General features: G+C 55.2%; 1 protein-coding gene across 4 annotated transcripts in view; it reads right to left on the bottom strand.

The window, feature by feature from the left end:
• Positions 1 to 288: 288 nt before the first annotated feature.
• ZNF423 (zinc finger protein 423) overlaps positions 289 to 19,738 on the bottom strand; it is a 338,493-nt gene continuing 319,043 nt past the window's right edge. For all 4 annotated transcript variants that reach the window (XM_054511334.2, XM_054511335.2, XM_045891151.3 and 1 more), the window contains one exon: positions 289 to 992. In XM_054511334.2, the coding sequence (XP_054367309.1) occupies positions 963 to 992 (30 nt within the window). In that variant the 3' untranslated portion in view covers positions 289 to 962. The remainder of the gene's footprint in view (positions 993 to 19,738) is intronic.

Raw genomic sequence — 19,738 nt, 5'->3', positions numbered from 1 at the left:
AAGCCATCCCCAGGGGGAGAAACAAGGAAACATCATGGATAAGCCCACTTACCCTTGAGCTTCAGTTTCCCCCATCCACAAATGAAAAGATCAGTCTTTCATCTTTAAGGGTTCCTTCTGTTTTGACTTCTGTGGCCACTGCCCACCTGATCCAGACTGCGTGTGTTAGGTTACTATGTGTCCTCTTTCCCAAGGGATGCTGGGTCTATCATGTGCAGGTCCCCACCCTTTGGGTGACCACAGCCCCCACAGGGCCCCAGGCTGGGGAGGAGAGAACCAGGCAGCCAATGCTAATCGCATGGATTCCCTTTATTGAACTGTACTAGTAACTGCAGTCAGATTAAGTCACATTTAAAAGCAGACCATCCAGTTGCACTGAAACCGATTATATTCATTACATAGTTTTAATCACTGTCCGGTGAACTGGCAAATCCAATCAAAGCATTAGTCTTTAATTAAAAAATTAAAAGGAAATATTCAGACAATAGCCAAGCAATCACATCACGATGCACAATTACCTAGAATTGCAATTAAAAAGTAGTTAACCGAAGGGGGGGAAAAGAAAAACAAGAAAGAAAAAGAAAAAAAAAAAAAAGAAGCAAAGGAAAAAAAAATCACACTAATCCTTTTTTAAAAACTATCAATATAATACATGAAGGAACAAAGGACAATAGCCTCAAAAAGCGGGTTTCTCTAACTCTAGAAATGTAGTCTTCGGCGGAAACTCTAAAAGCACACTAGCTGTAGCAGGACAATAAAAAATACTGAGCATGGAATACTTTTAATCTCTGCCATTAATATTCATTTCCAGCTGCTTATAATAGCAGCGCCTCATGGCCAAATCATTAGAGTTTTACATCTGGGTTGCAAATGACACTTTGATTGGATGTAATGTTCAAATGGCCCTCCCCACGGCGTCTCCGGCAAGCCTTCTGCGGAGAGGTGTCCTGTCGAGCGGTCCCTCACTGTGCGTGCTGGCTCATCGTGTGGTTCTGCAAAGGCGAAGAAAGGAGACACGCATGAGGGCAGAAGAATGGAGAGCAGGCCCGTCCCCTCCCACTCAGTGCATTTACACTGGGAGCCACAGAAAAGCGTCTCAATTATTACAACACAAAATGCAACCAGGAAAAAGTGCTCGGGGGACACAGCTGCCAAGACGCCACATTGATCTGGGGCTCGGGGATGGGTTCCTGTTGCTGCCAACCTGGGCTCTCTAGAAATTGTGTTTTTAAAGACCGTTCAGGTCTCACCATGGGGACTGGCTCTAGGGAAGGCAAGGGGGGGTACGTGCAAGGAGGTGGGAGGGGGGGGGAGGGTGGCAGGAATTAAAAACATCCTTGCTCACCTCTCCCGTCTCCCTTTCGCTCTGATGATTAGGAGGATATTATATCTGATCGCCTGCAGGCTTTCCCCAGATCCCCCTCTCAGTCCTTCCCGGGAGCTGCTCTGAGCTGCGTGGAGGGCGACAGCAGATGTGCCACGTAGCTCTCCGGCCAAGAAACACCCGAGTGGTCCAGACGTGCGGAGGCAGTGGGCGGCAGTGGTGCCTGGGCCGAGGCCGGGTCACCCAGCAGGGAGGGCGCTGAAGGAGGCAGCCTGCTCCGGCCAGAGGAGTGTGCGGTTTGCCCGAATCCGCCTGGGCAGCCGGGGCCCAGGTGGGACCCCCCGCACCCCGCCCCCGCCCCGCCAAGCGCATCCCTCTCACCGCAGCCCACGGTTTCTCTTCCCTCGTGCCAGCCCGAGCAGGCCAGCCGTGTTGACCTGCTTTCAGAGGAACCAGTGGCCTGGGGCTGGGGGTGGGATTTGGCCTCCAAGAGTGATTTTGTTTCTTTTCAGTGGTCCCTGTTCTAAATCCGGACCCATCTCACCAAAGCCTCAGGTAACCTTCAACCTCCTGCCACCTGGAGAAAGGAAGCAAAATCCACCCAGGGTAGGGGAGCCCTGCTTGGGAGCAGCATGGGACCTCCAGTCACGAGGAGCGAGGTCCCCCCCGGGGGGGGGGGGGGGCCGGGGGGCGGTTCCTGACTCCTCTGGGGCTGGCAGCCGCCGGGCTGCAGATCTGCCCATGACCACCAGAGGTCAGACGTGGCGCTGCGTCTCTCTCCCGGGCTCCCGGTCCAGCTGGGAGGGCCACCAGAGGATGCCCGATGGCCGCCGCTTTGCCGGGGAGCCTGGAGCCACCCCCACTCCGTGGCCCAGGGCCCCTGTGGCAGGCTCTTCCCACTGTCAGCCCTGCTGCCGCCTCCGTGATGATGTCACCACCCCCCGCGGCAAGCTCATCGCCCTGTCCCCACGTAGCAGGTGCCTGCTGATGCCCGCAGCACAGAGCGCCAACCACCGCTGTCCCCTTTCCTTGGGCTCCTGGGTCCAGGCCCCATGGCTGACGCTTGGCCAGCACACGTGCTGTGTGCGTTAGAGGGACAGCTCTTTCAATCCTCACAATAGCCTTACAAGGTAGGACACGGTAAGATGAAGAAATAAGGCTGAGAGAGGCTCAATTCCGGTTCAAGGTCATCCAGCTGGGAATCAGGCAGGGTGGAACCAGGCAACTGGAATCCAAGAAAGCCAGGGCCTTGGGCGAGAAGGCAGGCTTCGCAGCACCCTGCAGCTCATGGGCATCCCAGTCCACAGATCATCCACACTCCACACCGGGCATGAGGACAAACTCTGCCGGTGTGGCCTGGCACCTCGGTGGGGGTGCCACGGACCCAGAGGCACAAGGCAGGTTGTCTGAGGCCACAGATGGGATGCGGCGGTTGCCATGGGAACGCCCCCCCCTCCAGCCGAGGCACCTCTCCCCACACTTAGGCAAGCACAGGCAGCCAGTCCTGCGGGGAGCCAGACCCACCCTACAGCCAAGCAAGCATCCACCTAGCCTCTGAGCCTTTAGTGATTCAGTTCTCACCTCCTCTCTCCTCCCTCCCAGCCGAGCCACGCTTGAAGTCCTCTGGGCACCCGGTCCCTTGCCATCCCTCCCTGCAGCCCCTCAAGGCACTCCCGACCCCCCTGCCACCCATCTACGTGCCTCCCAAGTGCAAGACGAGCGTCGTCTGCTGAACTGCAGTCAGGAGGGCTCCACCTCCCTTCTCGGCCCCACAGTGCTTGGCCCGGGGCTGGGCACACGATGCCCTGCGGTGACATGGCAGGCACAGCGCCCAGCAACGACTGGGGGTCTCACTCTGCCACCCTGCCAACAGCCGGGCAATTACCAGTGCTGAGTGTGGTCAGCTCCGTCTTCATGTAGCGGGGAGTGGGGAGGAGGACGGGGAGGAGGGAAGTTAGGAGGATAAACATATACAGGTCCACAAATGGTGGTTCCTGGCACAAAGTAGACCCATGCAAATATCTTTTAATGAATCAGTGGAAGGGTAAATGAACGACTCAGTGCCCGGGTAGGATGTGTGGAAGGGGAGGGGGCATGCTGAGTAGAAGGCACAGCACAGACAAAGGTACGGAGGCTCGAATGGGCCTGGCAAATGCAGGCACCAGGGAGATGATCCCAGCAGAGGTCACATGGCAGGCTGGGAGGGGTTTAGACCCGGGTGGTGGAGGCTCGGGGTGACCCTGAGTGTGGACCGCTCCATAAGCAGCAGAAAGCCAGAGATGGCATTTGATCTCTACAAAACCCTCAAGGACCACCCACCACCAACACAGGGAAAGGGGGGTATCCAGGGATCTCTGGATAATGAAACAGCCTTTTGCCAGGATGCCAAGAACAGGGCCAGTATAACACCCGTGGTCCACACTGGCTCATCCACGGGCTACTGGCATAGAAATCCAGGAGGCGGGAACCTATGCGTAGGCCCACGGGTCAGGGAAATAGGAGAATAAACGCCACTTCTCAGGTGAAAACCGCAGTGGGCCTTTCCTCTTAAGGAGCAGTAGCAGGTAGTTCTTCAGTTAGACTCAAGAAAGAACTTCCCCAAAGAGAGTTCTGAGACAGAAGGGTAAAACTTCCTTCCCTAAAGTTCTACAAGAACAAAAGCCCAGGATGTCACAGCAGATGGAAATGTCAAAACTTGATGCCCCAAGGGGGCCGGGCACCAGAATTCATTCAGCACTGCGTTATTAACTACCTGCTGGATGCTCTTCTCTGGGCCGGGCACAGTGCAGGGTAGGGGAAGACTCCAGCTGGGCCCAGCCCTCTCAAGGGGCCCGATGAGGGGAGGGGGGACTCAAGACACACAGACACCCAAACGTTTGTGCAGGATTAATGGTGCAGATGGTGGCTCAGCGAGAGAGAACGGCCCATGCCACCCAATAAGTGTGAGTGTGGTGGGGGGCGCCGAGGAGGCCAGGTGTTCGGCCGGGAAGGGCATCGGTTCCTCCACAGGCTGAGGGCACAGTCGCCGGAAGGGCAGAGGGGGTGGCGGGGACCCGTCACCAGGACTCACCAATCACCCTACACACCTGCGTGCCGAGCGGCTCCTGCCAGAGCCACCGCCGATCGGCACAGTTGAATAAACCCGAAGACCCGCGGCTCCTACCCCGCGGCTCGGAGCTGTGGTTCGAGGGGCGGGGGGCTTCATCAAGCCGTCTTCAAGAGCCCCGTCCACCCGCGTGGCTCTCACAAGGGCATTTGGCTTAATGTCTATTTCTCTATTTATGCCTGTGCTATATTTAGCCCCTTCGGAGAAGGAAGAAAATCGTTTTTTAAAGATACTACCAACCCTGCAGATAAACACTTTCCCAGCACCATAAAGGCTGGGGGTGGGGTGGGGGTGGGAGCCAGGAAGGACTGGAAGGCGCCCAGGGGGGAGGCCTGGCATCCACAAGGGCCTCTCCGCCTGCCAGGGAGACGCAGGTGTGGGCGAGAAGCAGGTGAGAAAAATAAAACGGGGGGAAGGGAGGGAGGGATGGGGGTCCTGGTTTGCGGCTGAGATGCACTCACTCAGCAGAGTGCACGAGGCTCTCGGGGAGAAAGGTTTCTGCTAGGACCTGTTTCGGGGGCCTAGGCCTGGCGCACTGGGCCACAAGTCAGTGATGGGCGAGGGGGTGTCGGGGGTCCTGCTGAGATCTCTCTCAGTGCGAGTGGTCAGTTGTCCGCGGAGCCCTCAGGCCACGGAGCCCTTTGTCCCAGGTCTGCATTCAGTTACATGACCGTTCATTCATTCAACAAACCTTCACCGAATCCCTGCTGGGTGACAGCCACCATGCTTGGAGCAGGGCATGCAGCAGCAACGTGACCCCGAGCTAGAGCCCAAGCCAGGGCGTGTGTTGGGCACAGAGGGAACATGCGAGGAGCAGGGAGCCTGTCGCTGGACCTTCCTTCCCAAATCACTGACACACGCTTGAATGGGCCAGCCAGAGGTTCTGGCCTGGTCCCACTCCGGTTTCACGCAAACCAGGAGGCATCCCTGCCTCAACCCAGTCTGCGCCTCGCCACCATCACGCACCCACGTGTGCAGCAGGGCGCCCCTCCCTCGTCCGCCACGGGGGTTTCTTCTTGAGGTCTGGGCTCTGTGTTCCGTCCCTTGATCTGGGACGCTGCCTGTCTCCCTTTGACAGCACCCACCACAGCATCAAGCAGGGGAGACCAGAGGTGCTGGCCACCGGCCGGCCTGGCAAACCCGGTCTGTGAGGCAACAGAAGGCTTCTCCGCGCACCCCAAGGGGCACAGACCCAGACCAGAGGGGTCTCTGCGAGGCGCGTCCCTCTCGGAGAGCACTCTTAGCTGCCCCTCCGGGGCCCCAGCTCCTTGGAGGACAAAATGCCCGTGAAGTCCTAGCACCACCGCCCTGGGTGCTCACAAGGAGGCAGCAAGCCCCGGTGGCCTGAGACGAGTGGAGTTCTGGGTTTGAATGCTGACTCTGCTGCTTGATAGCCATGTGGCCTTGAGCAAGTTCCTTGACCTCTGGGGTTGGGGGAGGGGTGGTAATAACAGAGCCCTCCTCCTCAGAGGCCCTGAGGACTCAGGAAATAGTGCATGGACACCCCCCACCCCAGGCCTGGCCAAGAGGAAGTGCTCCATAAATGGTGTCCCTGAGCGTCTTCCTGAGCAGACAGGCAGCTCCGTGAGGGAAGGGCTGTCGGTTCCCTCCTTGGATCCCCTCCTTGGATCCCGGACCCGCTTGGCACCACACATGGTTCAGGGCTTGCAGTGGGAACCGCACGGAGGTCTGATGGTCTGAACACTGTGCCTCTCCCAGCTCCTCCTCTAAGGGCCAGCAAGATCTCAGGAATGCTCCAGATGTCCCCCTCCCCACAAGCCCCTGGCTGCAGCCTCAGTACCCCCAACCCACTGCTCTCCCTCCCCCGCCCCAGGGGACAGAGTGAGGTATCTGGTGAGGAGGGGAGGCGCTTGGAGACTCCGTGGGGGAGGGAAGTATGCACTCATCTGTGTATTCACCCACTCATTCACTCATTCCTTCCACAGTTATTCACAGAGTCCCCGGATGTCAGGCCCCAGCTGGGCACTGGCATGAAGAGTTTGAGGCTCCAGCCCTCTCTCGAGGAGCTCACAGTTCCATGGGGAGACCCTCACTCTCAAGGGGCACCAGAGAAGGACTGGTCCCAGGGCTTGGCCCTTGCATCCCTGGCAAATTAAGGGTACAGGAATGCTTAGCACCCCCTCCCAGAATGTTCCATCTGCCCTCCCCTACAGAACACACCTGGCTTCACCTTGACCCCACCTCACCTCCCTCTGGTTCAAGGTGGGGAAAGAGGCTGCGGTCAATGCCCTTTCTCCCCACTGCCCACCACTAGGCCACTCCCGGGTTCTCGAGAGGCTGGCTTTACAAACAGTTTTCTCCAGGAGCAGGGACCAAGTCCAAGAACCTGCCTTAACCATGGGAAGATGTTCCCTCTGCTTCCAGGGGAAAAGGTAGAACACTTCAGGCTAACACTGCAGCCACGTTCCAGCTAAGCGGGATTCTGTTGTTTGGTCGTTTAACAAACACGGAGCCTGGCCCCATGCAATGCAGTGGGCATCAGACAGAGAGAGAATAAGGCCCATCGTGGCCACTGACAAGCTCCTGGCCAAAGGAGGGGGTGACATTTCACAAAAAGGGACTTTGGAGAGAGGACTTCTGACTGGTAGGTGCTATGGCTTGGTTAGGGTTTGCATCAGGGTGGGTGTGTGTGTGTGTGCGCGCGCGCACGAACACAGAGACAGTTCTCCAAGGAGGATGACCCCCCCCACCCCCACCGCCCAGAGAAGCACATGGAGGCACCAGTGATGCTGATAATGATCACAGCTAACATTTACCCTGTGCTCACTGTGCTCCAGGCACTGTTCTCACCCCTTAATTATATTAACTCTTGAAACCTCACAACCACCCCGGGAGTGAAGTACGATGATTATCCCTATTTCACAGATGAGAAAACTGAGGCAGGCAAATGGAGAGCGTCGAGTCCTGCAGCTGCTGACGGCTGTGTCAGATCCTCACCCATGCAGTCTGTGTGTAGAGCATGCTCTTACCCACGGCGCTGTTCTGCTTGTGAAATGTGGAAAGCACAGCATATGCTGAGGGAACAATGAATAATTCAGCTTGGCAGAAGCACAGGGTATGTGCCATGGAGACAAGCCTGGAAAGGAAGGTGGGGGCCTTATTGATGAGACTCTGTGATGCGAGACGAGGCAGCTCGCCCTTAAATCTGGGCCATGGGGAGCCATCGAATGTATTTGAGCTGTGGAGTTACACGAAAGGCAAGGAACAGGGTGACGCTTGCACCTCCAGCCAAAAAGGTGTACCAGCAGGGCCTTCGTGCTCCCCACCTCCCTTGGCTCCCTTCCTGCGTTCCACCTCCCTTTTGCCCCCCAACACTCAAGTTATACATTTCCCATTGGGAAGGGTAAAGACGCAGGCAGCCCTGCTTCCCTCTCTGCTGTGTTATCACCTGGGCAGCCCCTCTCTGCTAGTGAGCACTTATTTTTAGAAGCATTTGACAATCGTCCAAAGGTCTAAGACGAACAGATGGCCTGTCTTAAAGGCTCGTATGTTCGCTAGTTTGCACTTCTGACAAACGGTAAGCGCACTCAAGAGCACGCCATAAACAGCACTGAATGAATACTCAGAACACAATTTAGCTAATGCACGTCATTAAAATTAGGAGTGAGTGATGGCCAAGGTTCCCTCCAAATGCCTGCCCGGTGATGCAGCCACTCCCCTGGGGGGTCCAGGCGATGACGTGTGTGCGCCCCACATCCCCCCCACGGCCCCCACCCAGCAAGCCAGCATGGACACGGACGGCACAGAAAGCTTGGCCGTGTGAAGTGGCACACTTCCTTGGCATCGGGGTCCTGGGTGAAGCCAGTCACCCATGGCCCGGGACACAGCCCTGGCACGTCCTCAGAGGCAAAAGCAGCTCCCTGTGTGCAAGGCTTCCCCAGTCCTGTCTCCCAGACAGCGACACAGGCTGTTGTCTGTCAGTCTAGAGCAGTGGGAAGTGAGCGTCGCACCCGCTTAGCCGGGGAAGTCTGTCTCTTGGGTGAGAGCCTCCATTCATCCGGAACTCCTGGCCTGCAGGGAGATTCCAACTTCCAGGGAGCAGCGGGGTTGGCTTTGGGGGGATTTGCTGCTTTCTTGCAGAACCAAGAGCAGAAGCAGGCTCAGGGCCCTCAAAGTCCCCTGGGGGCATGTGAGGAGGAGCTGTAGGACCCAGACGGCTTCTGGTGGAGGTGTCCCCAGAGGGGCTGACCACTGAGTTTCTGCAGCCCCTCTCTAACACCCCTCTCGCCAGTGCCCTGCAGCACCCAGAACACAAAAGACCCCAGCAGGTGGCCTGGCCAATGACCAGTTCCACGAGTGCAAGAACATCTTCCTTCGAGGGAAAATTGAGAGAAAAGGTTGTCCTGGGGGAAAAAAAAAGCCCAGTGAATTCCCAAAGGGGTAGGTTCCATACTGCTGTGCTTTGGAAATAAAACCCACCGGAGAATAGATTATAAGGAGGGAACCTGCAGCCTTCTATTGGGAGCCCAGGCCGTAAACAGGCTCCCATTCGGAGTCACCCAACAAAAGAGGGAAATGAATAATACCCGTCTGGAGGGACAGTAGACTGGGGGCTGGGGGTGGCACACCTCAGACTGCAAATACGCCCAAAGCATCAGTAGCTAGCAACCAGGCGACTTCAGGTAGCGGCCGTGTGAAAGAAAGCGGGAGTTTTGTGGCCCTGTCACATCCGGGCTGCTGAGAGATTTGCCCCACCTCGGCAACTGAGGCCACCCTGACCCCGAGTCCTGCATTAATTTGCTGCCACCAATGTTGCCATTTCTCCAAAGGGAGGCGGGGGGTCCCCAGTGGCTGGGCCCCTCTGGGTCGGGACTCAGGACTGAGAATCAAGGATTCTGGCTGTGGTGTGTCAAGTGACCGTAAGCCCCGGTCTCTGGACCTGGGTTCCTTCCCAGTGGGGACACCGCCCTGTGTCACTGGAAAGTCCATTCCAACCACATCAGCCAAGCGCCTGCCCAGAACCAGGCCCTTGGGGTACAGTTCATCTCAAAGATGTATTACAATATGCCCTCAAAAAGCCTGAGTCCGACCCCTGAAAGATATGATTGCAGCCTGATGCAGTGGGGCAGGGTTCCAGTGCGCGCACCACCTCGGAGCCTGAGGAGAGATCAGCCAGATCTGAGACTCCACTGAATTGACTCTGGGCCAACAGCTTCCCAAGACCGGAGAGGGGTCTTTCTCCCCACCTCAAAGCACATCTGGGAATCAAAGACCACACACAGAACATTCTGGGAAGACTGAGGCATCCCATCCGCGGAGGCACCAAACTCACTGCAAATGGAGCCGTACAGAGAAAGAGCAGCTGACGTCCAGGAGACCCAGCTGTGGTGGGCAGGGCGCCTCTGACCGTGTGCAGCCAGCCCGGACAGGGGCCTCCTGCTCAGGGGCCCGGCACTGTCGAGTCCACCCTGCAAGCGAGTGCGGCCCAGGCCAGGAGCAAGGCAGTAAGGTATGGTGGGGGTGGTGTCATCCCAAGAACCCAAGCCTTGTTGAAAAGGGGCAGTCCTCCTCACATCCAGTCTAGAAAACTAGATTAAAAAAAATATATATATACACACACATATATATACATACATATACATATATATATGGGTGGCTCAGTCGGTGAAATGTCCGACTTGATTTTGGCTCAGGTCATGGTCTTAGGGTCGTGGGATGGAGCCTTGTGTTGGGCTCCATGCTGAGCGCGGAGTCAGTTTGAGATTCTCTCTCTCCCTCTCCCTCTCCCTCTCCCTCTGCCACTCCCCCTCCCTCTCTTAAAAAAAAAAATATATATATATATATATAATGTCTCAATGTTTAAAGCACAATGCAGGCCAATCAAAAAATGTTTGCAGGTTGAATCCGCCCACAGGCTGCTAGCTTAAGGCCTCTCATATTTTGTGGGAACCTCACGATGCCCCAAACATTTTCTAGCACACTGGCCAGGCTGACGCCCAGGGCAGGAGTGAAGGTAGGGGTAGTGACATCACACGGACCATCATTTAGGGTCCTCGCCCAGGGATAGGACTAGGAATGTAACTTGCACGGTTACATTCCGAAGAAGAGGAAGGAGAGTAGAAGATGAAGTCGAGGCCACCCTGCCCTGCATGTTCTGGGTGTGTCCCCATATGCAGCTGAACGTTTCCCGGTGAGCCAGGTGCTAGCAAACCAGGGAAATCACCTTCCCCAGAGCCACACGGGAGCCCCAAAACGCCAGCTCGGAGAGGGGGACCAGGCAGCCCTCCCTCAACTACTCCAAGAGGCCAGCCCAAGGGTGCCCTTCCCACCCACTGAAGAGTCTAGATAATTAGCCCCTCGTGCCTTCCTTTCTCCCAAAGAACTTAGGAATCCCCCCACCCGTCACCCACTGACCATAACCCAGGCATTGTGGGGGACTGCCCCCTGGGGTGCTTACGAATGCAACGCGGTACACAGAGCCCGTCTTACTTCCCACACTTGCACACCCCTACACACACACACACAGAGACACTTCACAGTCACAGACACACACTCACATACACACTCACTCACAGATACCCTACAATCACATGTACACACCTACACGCACTCATGGATAACTCACAATCACACAAACACACACAATGCACACACATGCACACACTCATGGATATCCTAGGTACAGACTCAGTCACTCCCGCATACCCCACAATCCCATGCACATACACACACTCACGGACACCCCACAAACCCCACACACACCTGTACACACACATTCACACACACACACAGACCTTACACTGACAACGTGCTACAAAGTGATTCAGGGGTTGGTTGTTAATTTTGGCATTTCGTCTCCCCCCGGTGTGCAATGGACCCATCCACACCACACCACCACCAGGGCCCCTCCAGAAGCCCCCACCTGCCCATGACCCGGGTTCCCTCCAGGCTCCCTCTCCCTGGCAACAGAGTGCCCATGAGAGGTACAGCCCGGGCTCTCTCCTCAAGGGGCAGGGATGGGGGGGGAAGTTCTGCTTACTCATCTAGCGGGCCCCCACCACACCTAGAACTCTAGACCCCTGGCCACAGCCCTGCCAGAGCTCCCCAGACCTCCTGCTTCCTGCTCCCCAAATGGGCCAGCCACTCTCAGCCTCTCGTGGCCGTTCTCGCTGCCCGGCACGCCCCCCCATTTCCCAGCACCCCCCGGTGCTGATCTCCATCCCCTCAGAAAGGCCTTGCCACCTACTCAACAAGGGGCCACCCATCCCGGCGCAGCTCAGTCTGCATCTTCACAGCTGTCCTTCTAGCACTTTCCTCAACCTGCAAGGTCCCGGCTGTCTCCCAGCCATGGTAATGCCCTCACCAGGCCGTGCGCGGCAGGCAGGGACCCCATCTCTCAGTTCTCTGCTGATCCCCCCACGTGGGCTCAGAGCCTACGCTTGCTGAAAACTCCGCGAGTATTTCTGAGAGAACAGCCGGCAAGCAAGGGGGGCGAGGGGGGCGAAGAGAAGCTTCCACTGACAGGGTCAGGGAGCGAAGAAGAAACAGAGCTGCCCCCTCTCCCGCGCCCCCTGCCCCGCCTTGCCCAGGGCATGTTAGGATTTTTCTTAAAAGCGGAGAGATCCTTTGAAGACGTTATGCTAAGTGCAACGAGCCAGTCACAGAAGGACTAATACTGTATAATTCCACTTCTGTGAGGTTCCTAGAGTAGTCAAATCCAGAGAGACAGAAAGTCGACTGGTGGTTTCCAGGAGCTGAGGGGAAGGCGGAGTTCAGTGTGCAGTGGGGACAGAGTTCTGCGGAAAACTGTCCTGGATGGTGGGAATGGTCACTTAACAATGTGAGCGGACTTAGAGCCACGGACATGTTCACTCGAAAATGGTGAAGATTGCAAATTTTTCCTTATGTGTATTTTGCCACGATTAAAAAAAAAGACAAAACTGGTTGGGATCCTACAGGTTCGGAGGGCAGGTGGGCAGGTGGGCAGGAGAGAGGGCACATTCTACAGAAAGAGCCAAGGTGCTCAGGGCCGGTTCTGAGTGTTGTCCTCACAGCTCGGGCTCGAGGCTTGGAAGCTGGGAGTTACAGCAAGACTCAGCCTGTGGAGGCCTCGGTGGATGGTGGGGGCTGGAAGCTGCGGCAGCATCCAGGGGACATGTCGCCTGCCAAGGGATGCAAGACCTTCTCTGCCTCTGTGCTGTACCAGGCTTCCCCTGCAGTGACTGAGCCTATGCCATGGTCAATGGCATGGCTTCCAGGACCAGCCACGTTAGGACAGAGAGCCTCTGGAGAATGCACAACCCGGGGCTCTTGCCCCTGAGCACAGGGGCCTGAGGCCTCCCCCGAAATCATGTCATGAGGACTGGAGCTTTGATAGCTTTCAAACCTTGCTGGACGGAAGTCTTCCCTGTTCTGTGCTTGGGGAGTTGGGAGGGTAAGCATGAGGCACACCTACAGGCATTAAATATTTTGTCACGTTGGAAAAAAAAAAAAAAGAGGGAGACAATGGTTCCCTTGAATGTTTCTGAAATCTTTCCAGGCCTTTCCAACTTGAAATTTTTATTCATTAAAATTGGATGAGAAAACCCAGCTCTACATATAGTCATAGTATTCCACAAGCCAAAAATCAGGACAAATAGCCAATAGCTGCGATGGAATACTTGAAACCAAAGCTGTCCTGTAAAATAGGTCACACGGTCACCAATTATACAGAACACATATGTTCAGGTCCCTAAACTAACCCAGTGCTTTTAGGTTTTAAAAATGATATTTTAGGACTTTGATCATGTCCGTTTCTACTTTCCTCCAAATTTTTGCTAAAAGGGAAACTTTCCTGCATCGTTGAAATTTCTAGAAAATTAACCCCCATGGATGGACAGCTGTTCTGGCAGATATTCTGAGGGCCCCTTCAGAAAACATGGCCCATCACCACCTCCCAAAAATGGCTTCCGGAGCCTACATGGCCCAGCTCCCCTTACTGACGGACCCCCACCGCCCAGGCTGCAGGGCCAGAAGTTCTGAAGGTGGACCTAATTTGCTGTGATGAATTGTGTGCATGCCCCAGCGATCAAAACTGCAGCTGAGACCGATTATATTTAATAATTGCAATGGTTCTTGTGGAAACACGTGGGTGTATACCTTTGCCCACTCGAAGAAGTCCAGCCTGGCACAAAGCAAAGGGCAAATGTGATCCCTGACACCCAGAATGGAGGGGCTGCCCACTCCTCAGGAGCTGGGCCCACTGATGGGGCTGAAGAACACTGGGGCCCAGCCTGCAATGCCTTGTCTGCCTTTCTCATCTGCACTCAGCCTTCCAACCAAACTGTGGGCACATCATCACTGCCCACACACCTGCCCCACCAGGACCACATGGGTCTGTTCTATACCTTCCTTCCCACCACCAGGCAGAACTCTCTGGTTTCTGGGAGGCAAACCAAGAATCATCTATATCCCCAGTCTGCCCCACCCCTCTCAATTCACCAGAAGGATGTGTGTGTGTGTGTGTGTGTGTGTTCATATGCAGTTTTAAGGGTAGAGGGAGAGGTGGGTAGCAGGTAAGCATGGAATTAAGAGTACATGAGGAAGGTGTCATGAAAACAGTGTAGTGGTACTCAATACTAATGGATGTAGCTAGCTGGTTGGATGGATGGATGGATGGATGGGTGGTTAGATGATGGATGGATGGATAGATGGATGGAAGATGGATGGATGACTGGTGGGTAGATGGATGGATGGATGGATAGATGATGGATGGATGGGTAGATGATGGATGGATAGATAGATGGCTGAATGGTGATGGACAAATGAATGTATAGATGAGTAGATGGGTAGCAGATGGATGACTAGTAGAAAGGAGAGCATGAATACATAAGTAGGTAGGAAGGTGGATGGATTGGTGGAAAGACAATGGGCTATGAAGTCCAAATCCTACTTTAGTCACTTACTGTACCTGTGACCCTAGACAAGTCACTTCGCTTCTCTAAGTTCCTGTTTCCTCGCCTGAAAAGTGGGAAGAATAATGCCTACCTCACAGCCTTGTTATGAGCTCCAAATTAGGTAACACGTGTAAAAATTTTCACAACATGTACAATGATATACAGACATTCAATATTGTCATAATGAATTCCAACCATGAGGTTCTGCCGTCACTGTCAACTCAAATGCATGGATGACCCCACACTTTTGATGTGACACCTTCAGAAGGAAGGATGGGGAGACTAAGGCGGTGCCCTGGGTCAGGGACGCAGCTGTTGGATTGTGCATCCAGGTCTGGCTTCAGGGTGGGGGCAGGGGGGACTGGTCACTGAGCCACACTTGCCTCCCCTGCTCAAACACGCAAATCATGTGGGTGGAATACACTCCCCATTTCCCCCCGGGGCCCTTGTCTCCCTGCAAGTGTCCTACTTTATTGTCCTTTCCCAGCCTCAGCTTTCTGGTCTGCAAAATGGCAAGAGTAAAGGGCACTCTTAGTGGTCCCAGGTTGTTGAGGTGCCAATGAGGTATTTGCAAACCGTGACATGGTGCAGCAGAGGCCTGAGACTCAGAGCCTGGGTGCGTAAGGAGCCAGGTGGGGCAGACCAGCTGGGGTTGTGCTGAGCTGGGGAGCACATCCTTGTGTCTTAAGGAGGCAGCTGATGGCTGTTACACAGAAGTATGGTCCAGGGATTTCTAGGTCTGATTTGCAGCAAATCAAGGACTCTACCCATTTAGTGTGGTGATAAAGAGGACAGAATCTGGGGCCGGGGGCCTGGGTCCAGCGTTGACCAGCTCTGTGGCCTAGGGAGAGGGTTAGCCTCTCTGTGCCTCAGTTTCCTTACTTTAATAATAGAGGCATTATGAGGATGAATATTTTGAATGTTTAAAAGTGCTAAGAACACGGTCTGACACTCAATAAGCACTGTATCTTAGCCACCATAATTATAGGAAATCTCCATTTTGAAACACAGATCACCATTTAAAGATTCCAATATCCCTGGCCATGGGCTCTAAGTTTTCACCCTCCATGCGGCAAAAATGTTCAATGTTACTACGATAATAACTTTTCCTTGTGTGTATCTCCTCCCCTGGACGTGAGAGGAGACTGGTGGGGGTCCTTCTCCATCCTTCTGGAGCACCTGATGGGAGGGAAGGAGTCGGCACACACCCCTATAGCCCCCCTGGGAGCCCCAATCTCTGCCCCAGACAATTTCAGCATCTTGTGTCCCCCTCACCTTCTACCATATCTCCTATCAATGCTCTATTTTATCCAAGACCCAAAGAACATATAAGAAGCTCTAATATTTGATGTATCACAGTGAACAAAAGAAATGACCAATTAAAGTATAATACACGTGAGCTATCCCAGTTTACGAGACATTATAATGAGAAGTTGTATATCAGTGCAATGTGGAACACCTAACAATATATTGAGCTCCTACTATGTGCTCAAACTGGGCCGGCGGTTCTTCATACATTATCTTTACATCTCCCCATTGTCCCCATTTTACTGATGAAGCAACTGAGTCTCAGAAAAGAGAAGCAGCTTGATATGTCATGCAACTGGTCAGAAGTGGTACTTGGATTTGCACCCAAATGGCCCAGTCTTCAGGCTGCTTCCTCCCCTCTGGCTGTCCTCTGCCTCCTGGTGCCACCAAACCAAACCTGTCACCCGACTCCGCCCAGATCCCAGTACACAGGGAATCTCATTGCAGTGCTGGACCAGCCCCAGCCAGCCCATGTTTGATTTTGTCTAAACTCCAGAAGCAGAGCGAGTGGGGCCATGTTCATTATTGACACAGCAAAATTAATTTCTGCCATCTCCCGCCCTCCCTTCCGTGCCCGGCCCCCACCCCTCGCCTCTCCTGTGAGTGCAGACGCACGGCTGCTGACTGGCGCTCCTGAAATGCCAACTTGCATTTCTCATCATTAATTTCTTTCTAAATGTCATTAGTAATTGTTCCTGCTCGACCAAAGAGTGCAATCCAGGCTTCCGCCAAGAGCACCCAGGACTCGTCTCTCAGCTGGCGGGGAGAAAGCACCCCCCAAGCCATTCCAGACCCGCACCCCTGCAGGAGGCAGCCAGCCCCGCTCCCAACAAGTTGGGATGGCAGACTGCTGCATCGAGAGACAAAGCAGGCCTCGGGCTTCCCGTGGATGGGCTCACCAACAGAAAAAAGCCTGCCCACGCTATCAGCCGAGTGGTTCAGTGCTCGGGCTCTGCAGCCAACCAGGCTGTCTGTGTTTGAGTCCCATCTCTGCCATTGCCTAGCTGTGCCTAAGTCTCCCCATCTGCAAAATGGGGAGAATAACAGCATGGGCTTCATAGGAGTGTCCTGAGGATGAATCAGGATAATGGATGCCGAGGGCCCCCCATGGTGCCTGGGGGTTGTTTCTGTTACTATTCTCCTGTCCTGGGGTGAGGTCTGCTCTTACTAGCTGTGTGACATGGCATGAAAGCAAGTCTCCCATCTGTGACAGCGGGACAACAACATCACATCAACTCTACCCCGGTGCCATTACCCACCCCCCCACCGGCCTTGGCTGGGCACTATGTTCATGTTTCACAAATGCTCTGCTGAGCCCCACAGGGAGCCTCCAGGAGAGACAGCTCTGGCCCAACGTCCCAGGGAGGATGGTGAGTCGCAGAAGGGAGGTCGCATGCCCAAGGTCGCAGTGACAGCAAGAAGCAACTCGGAGAATCCCCCCCTCCAGCCCTCAAGGCCCGTGTCTTTCCTGTCCATCCGGCTGCCTCTTTGTCTAAGTCGGTGGGGGTAGGGGGCGGGGAGGCAGGGTTTTGTACTGGGTCAACCTCTGGGAGCCTTGGACCCACCCGGCACCCACTAATTATGTAGTATTATTACTGTTTCTGAGAAACTGAAGGCATTTGGTCCAGGCTGGGACGGCGCCGGCAAGGGGCTGGGCTCCCGGCACACACAACGGCCACTGGCTGGAGGCTCCTGGTAGCTCCTGGCAACTCCCCTGTGCCCATCTGTCACGATGGCATGGTGCCCCTCTTAAGTCGGTTGGCCCCCCGCCCTAGGGCATGAATGACAGGCTCTGATGGGCAGACAGGCAGCCCGAGGCTGATTCCAAGTGCCAATCTCTGCCCGGAGCTGGGCCTTGGGGGGAGCCCCCCCCAGTCCCCACCTGGGCCTCCACACACTTCATTGCTCAAGCGGGCAGAGCCCCGGGTCTCATGAGGGCATCTAGGCACATCCAGGCAGAGGCTCCTCCCGGGCCTGTTCCACCCTTGCTCCTCTCTGCGGTGACCGCGGTAGACACTGCTCACCCCCACTGCCCAGAGCGGGACAGTCCCATGCCCTGAAGCTGGGTCACTCCCCTGGGAGGGAAGACCTGCTTGCCCCCAGCACCCGGCACCCAGCACCCAGAGGCCTGTCCTTGGCTCCTAAGGGATTGAGAGTCCCGCTGCCTCAGCCTCGGGGCTAAAAACACAGATGTCAGGCTGCCTTGTTCACACTCTGCAGCTCTAGCAGCTGTGTGACCCTGGGGAGCCTCAGTTTACCCATCTGTGACATGGAGATCATAGGAGGCCACACACGTGGGGTCACCACGAGGTCTCGAAAGACTACACGTGTGAAGAGAGGCAGTCAGGCTCCCAGTAAGCACTCAGGAGACGCGGTCTCATTTTTACCATGTTGGGGTGAGCGGCTCAGGCCCGGGCCCCGGACTCAGGAGGACGAGGAGCCATCTGTGGCCACCCCTCAGTCTTCTCCAGAGGCGGACCCTAAACAGCCACACACGGCCCCTCAGGAGGCTCAGCCTCCCACAGTGGTCGCAGTGGAACGAGACGGCGATGTCGCTGATCCACTTTATTGTGAGCAGGGAAGGCCGCGCCCCACAGATTGAGAGATACAGATAGATGGCGTCCGGAGACACAGTAAGGAAGGGGAAAGGCCCGGGTCCCCCAGGCCTCCTGTGATGTCACAGCGGTCACGCTGGGTCGTGTCGGGTCATGTGTAGTGTAGGAAACGACTGGCTGATAGGCTCTATGTTATGCTATGTTACGCCGCAAGCACACAACAAACGTCCATTGTGTTTGTCCTCATCTGTTTACCGTCCCTCTCCCCACAGCATTCGAGGGACTTGGCTTCCGTGCGTCCCCAACACCTGCACACATCTGGACAGAGAAGGTGCTCGGTGAACACCTGTGGGCTACACTGAGCACATCCACGCACGGCGGATTGAATGAATGAGTGAACGAAGGAGTGAACCAAAAGCCCACGGCACCCAGACCACGGTCTCGATGACGATGACAGCCGTAGCTGGGGCTGCCCAAACCTCCACCCGGTGCTGGAGGCTCTTCAGGGACCACTGCCTTTCGTCTGCCCAGCACCCACAGGAAGGCGCTGTCATGACCCCCCATTTGCTGGGCCCCATTGACGATCAGGGACTTGCTCAAGGGCACAGAGCAGCTCCCAGGCTGCTGGTCCACAGAGCGGGCTGGGCGCCGCCACACTGTGTTGTCATGCGGACTAGAACCCCCGTCTGTCAAAGGAGCTGGTGTCCTGTCACAAAGCCATCCTGCCCCGGCATGTGCCGTGGCTTACCCGCAGGGAGCCTTAGATGCTAAGTGCTTTTCACACGTGGGCTCTCCATCTTCACACCCACCCAAGGCAGTGGGTCTCACCTCATTTTACAGATGAGGAAACTGAAGCCGGAGAGATACCAATGTCTAAGATGGAACATAACGGAACAGACTGGGGGCTACTCCAAGCAAGCAACAGGTTCTCATTCACTGGAACCATGCTGGGTGTCACCAGGCACCTCCCTGTCGCTGTCCCAGGCCGAGCCCAGCCTGGCCCAGCTCTCGCAGCCGCAGCGGGGTGGCAGGGACTGGGCTGTCTTTAAGGTGGGATGGAGGGAGATGCTCCTACTCACAGAAAACTCAGCCAAAGAGTCAAATGCTAAGTATCTGCCTAGAGCACTTTTAATTTTTAATTATTATTAGTTATAATTATCTGGCTGGATCTGACGGCAGGAGTGCGCAGGCAAGGAAACTGGCTCCTCGGTTACCCATCTTATAAGGACCAGGAACTTAAAAACTGGGCTCCTAGAATCTGCAACCCTCGATTGCAACCTCCCTCTTTTTCTCCCTTCCTTGTTTATGTTCTCTTTCCTTTATTTTCCTCCTTTCTAGAAGCTCAAGAAATATGGTAAAACATGCAGGGATGGTTGGATGGATGGATGGATGAAGGAGGGCGTCTTCACCGGCCCAAAACTCATATTTGGGTGGGAAGTCAGGTGTAGACATAGTTATTACAATCTGCACTGGCAAAGGGATCAAGGGTTGAAACCCAGGGCCAGAGACGCTAAAGGAGGGAGAATCAGGGAGAGCTTCTCAGAGAAGG

This window comes from Mirounga angustirostris, unplaced genomic scaffold, assembly GCF_029215605.1.
Source record: "Mirounga angustirostris isolate CCGP_5_RB_7025 unplaced genomic scaffold, mMirAng1.0.hap1 SCAF_16, whole genome shotgun sequence".
NCBI lineage: Eukaryota > Metazoa > Chordata > Mammalia > Carnivora > Phocidae > Mirounga > Mirounga angustirostris.
Note: the sequence above shows the minus strand (reverse complement) of the source record. Positions and strands in the feature narration are given on the sequence as shown.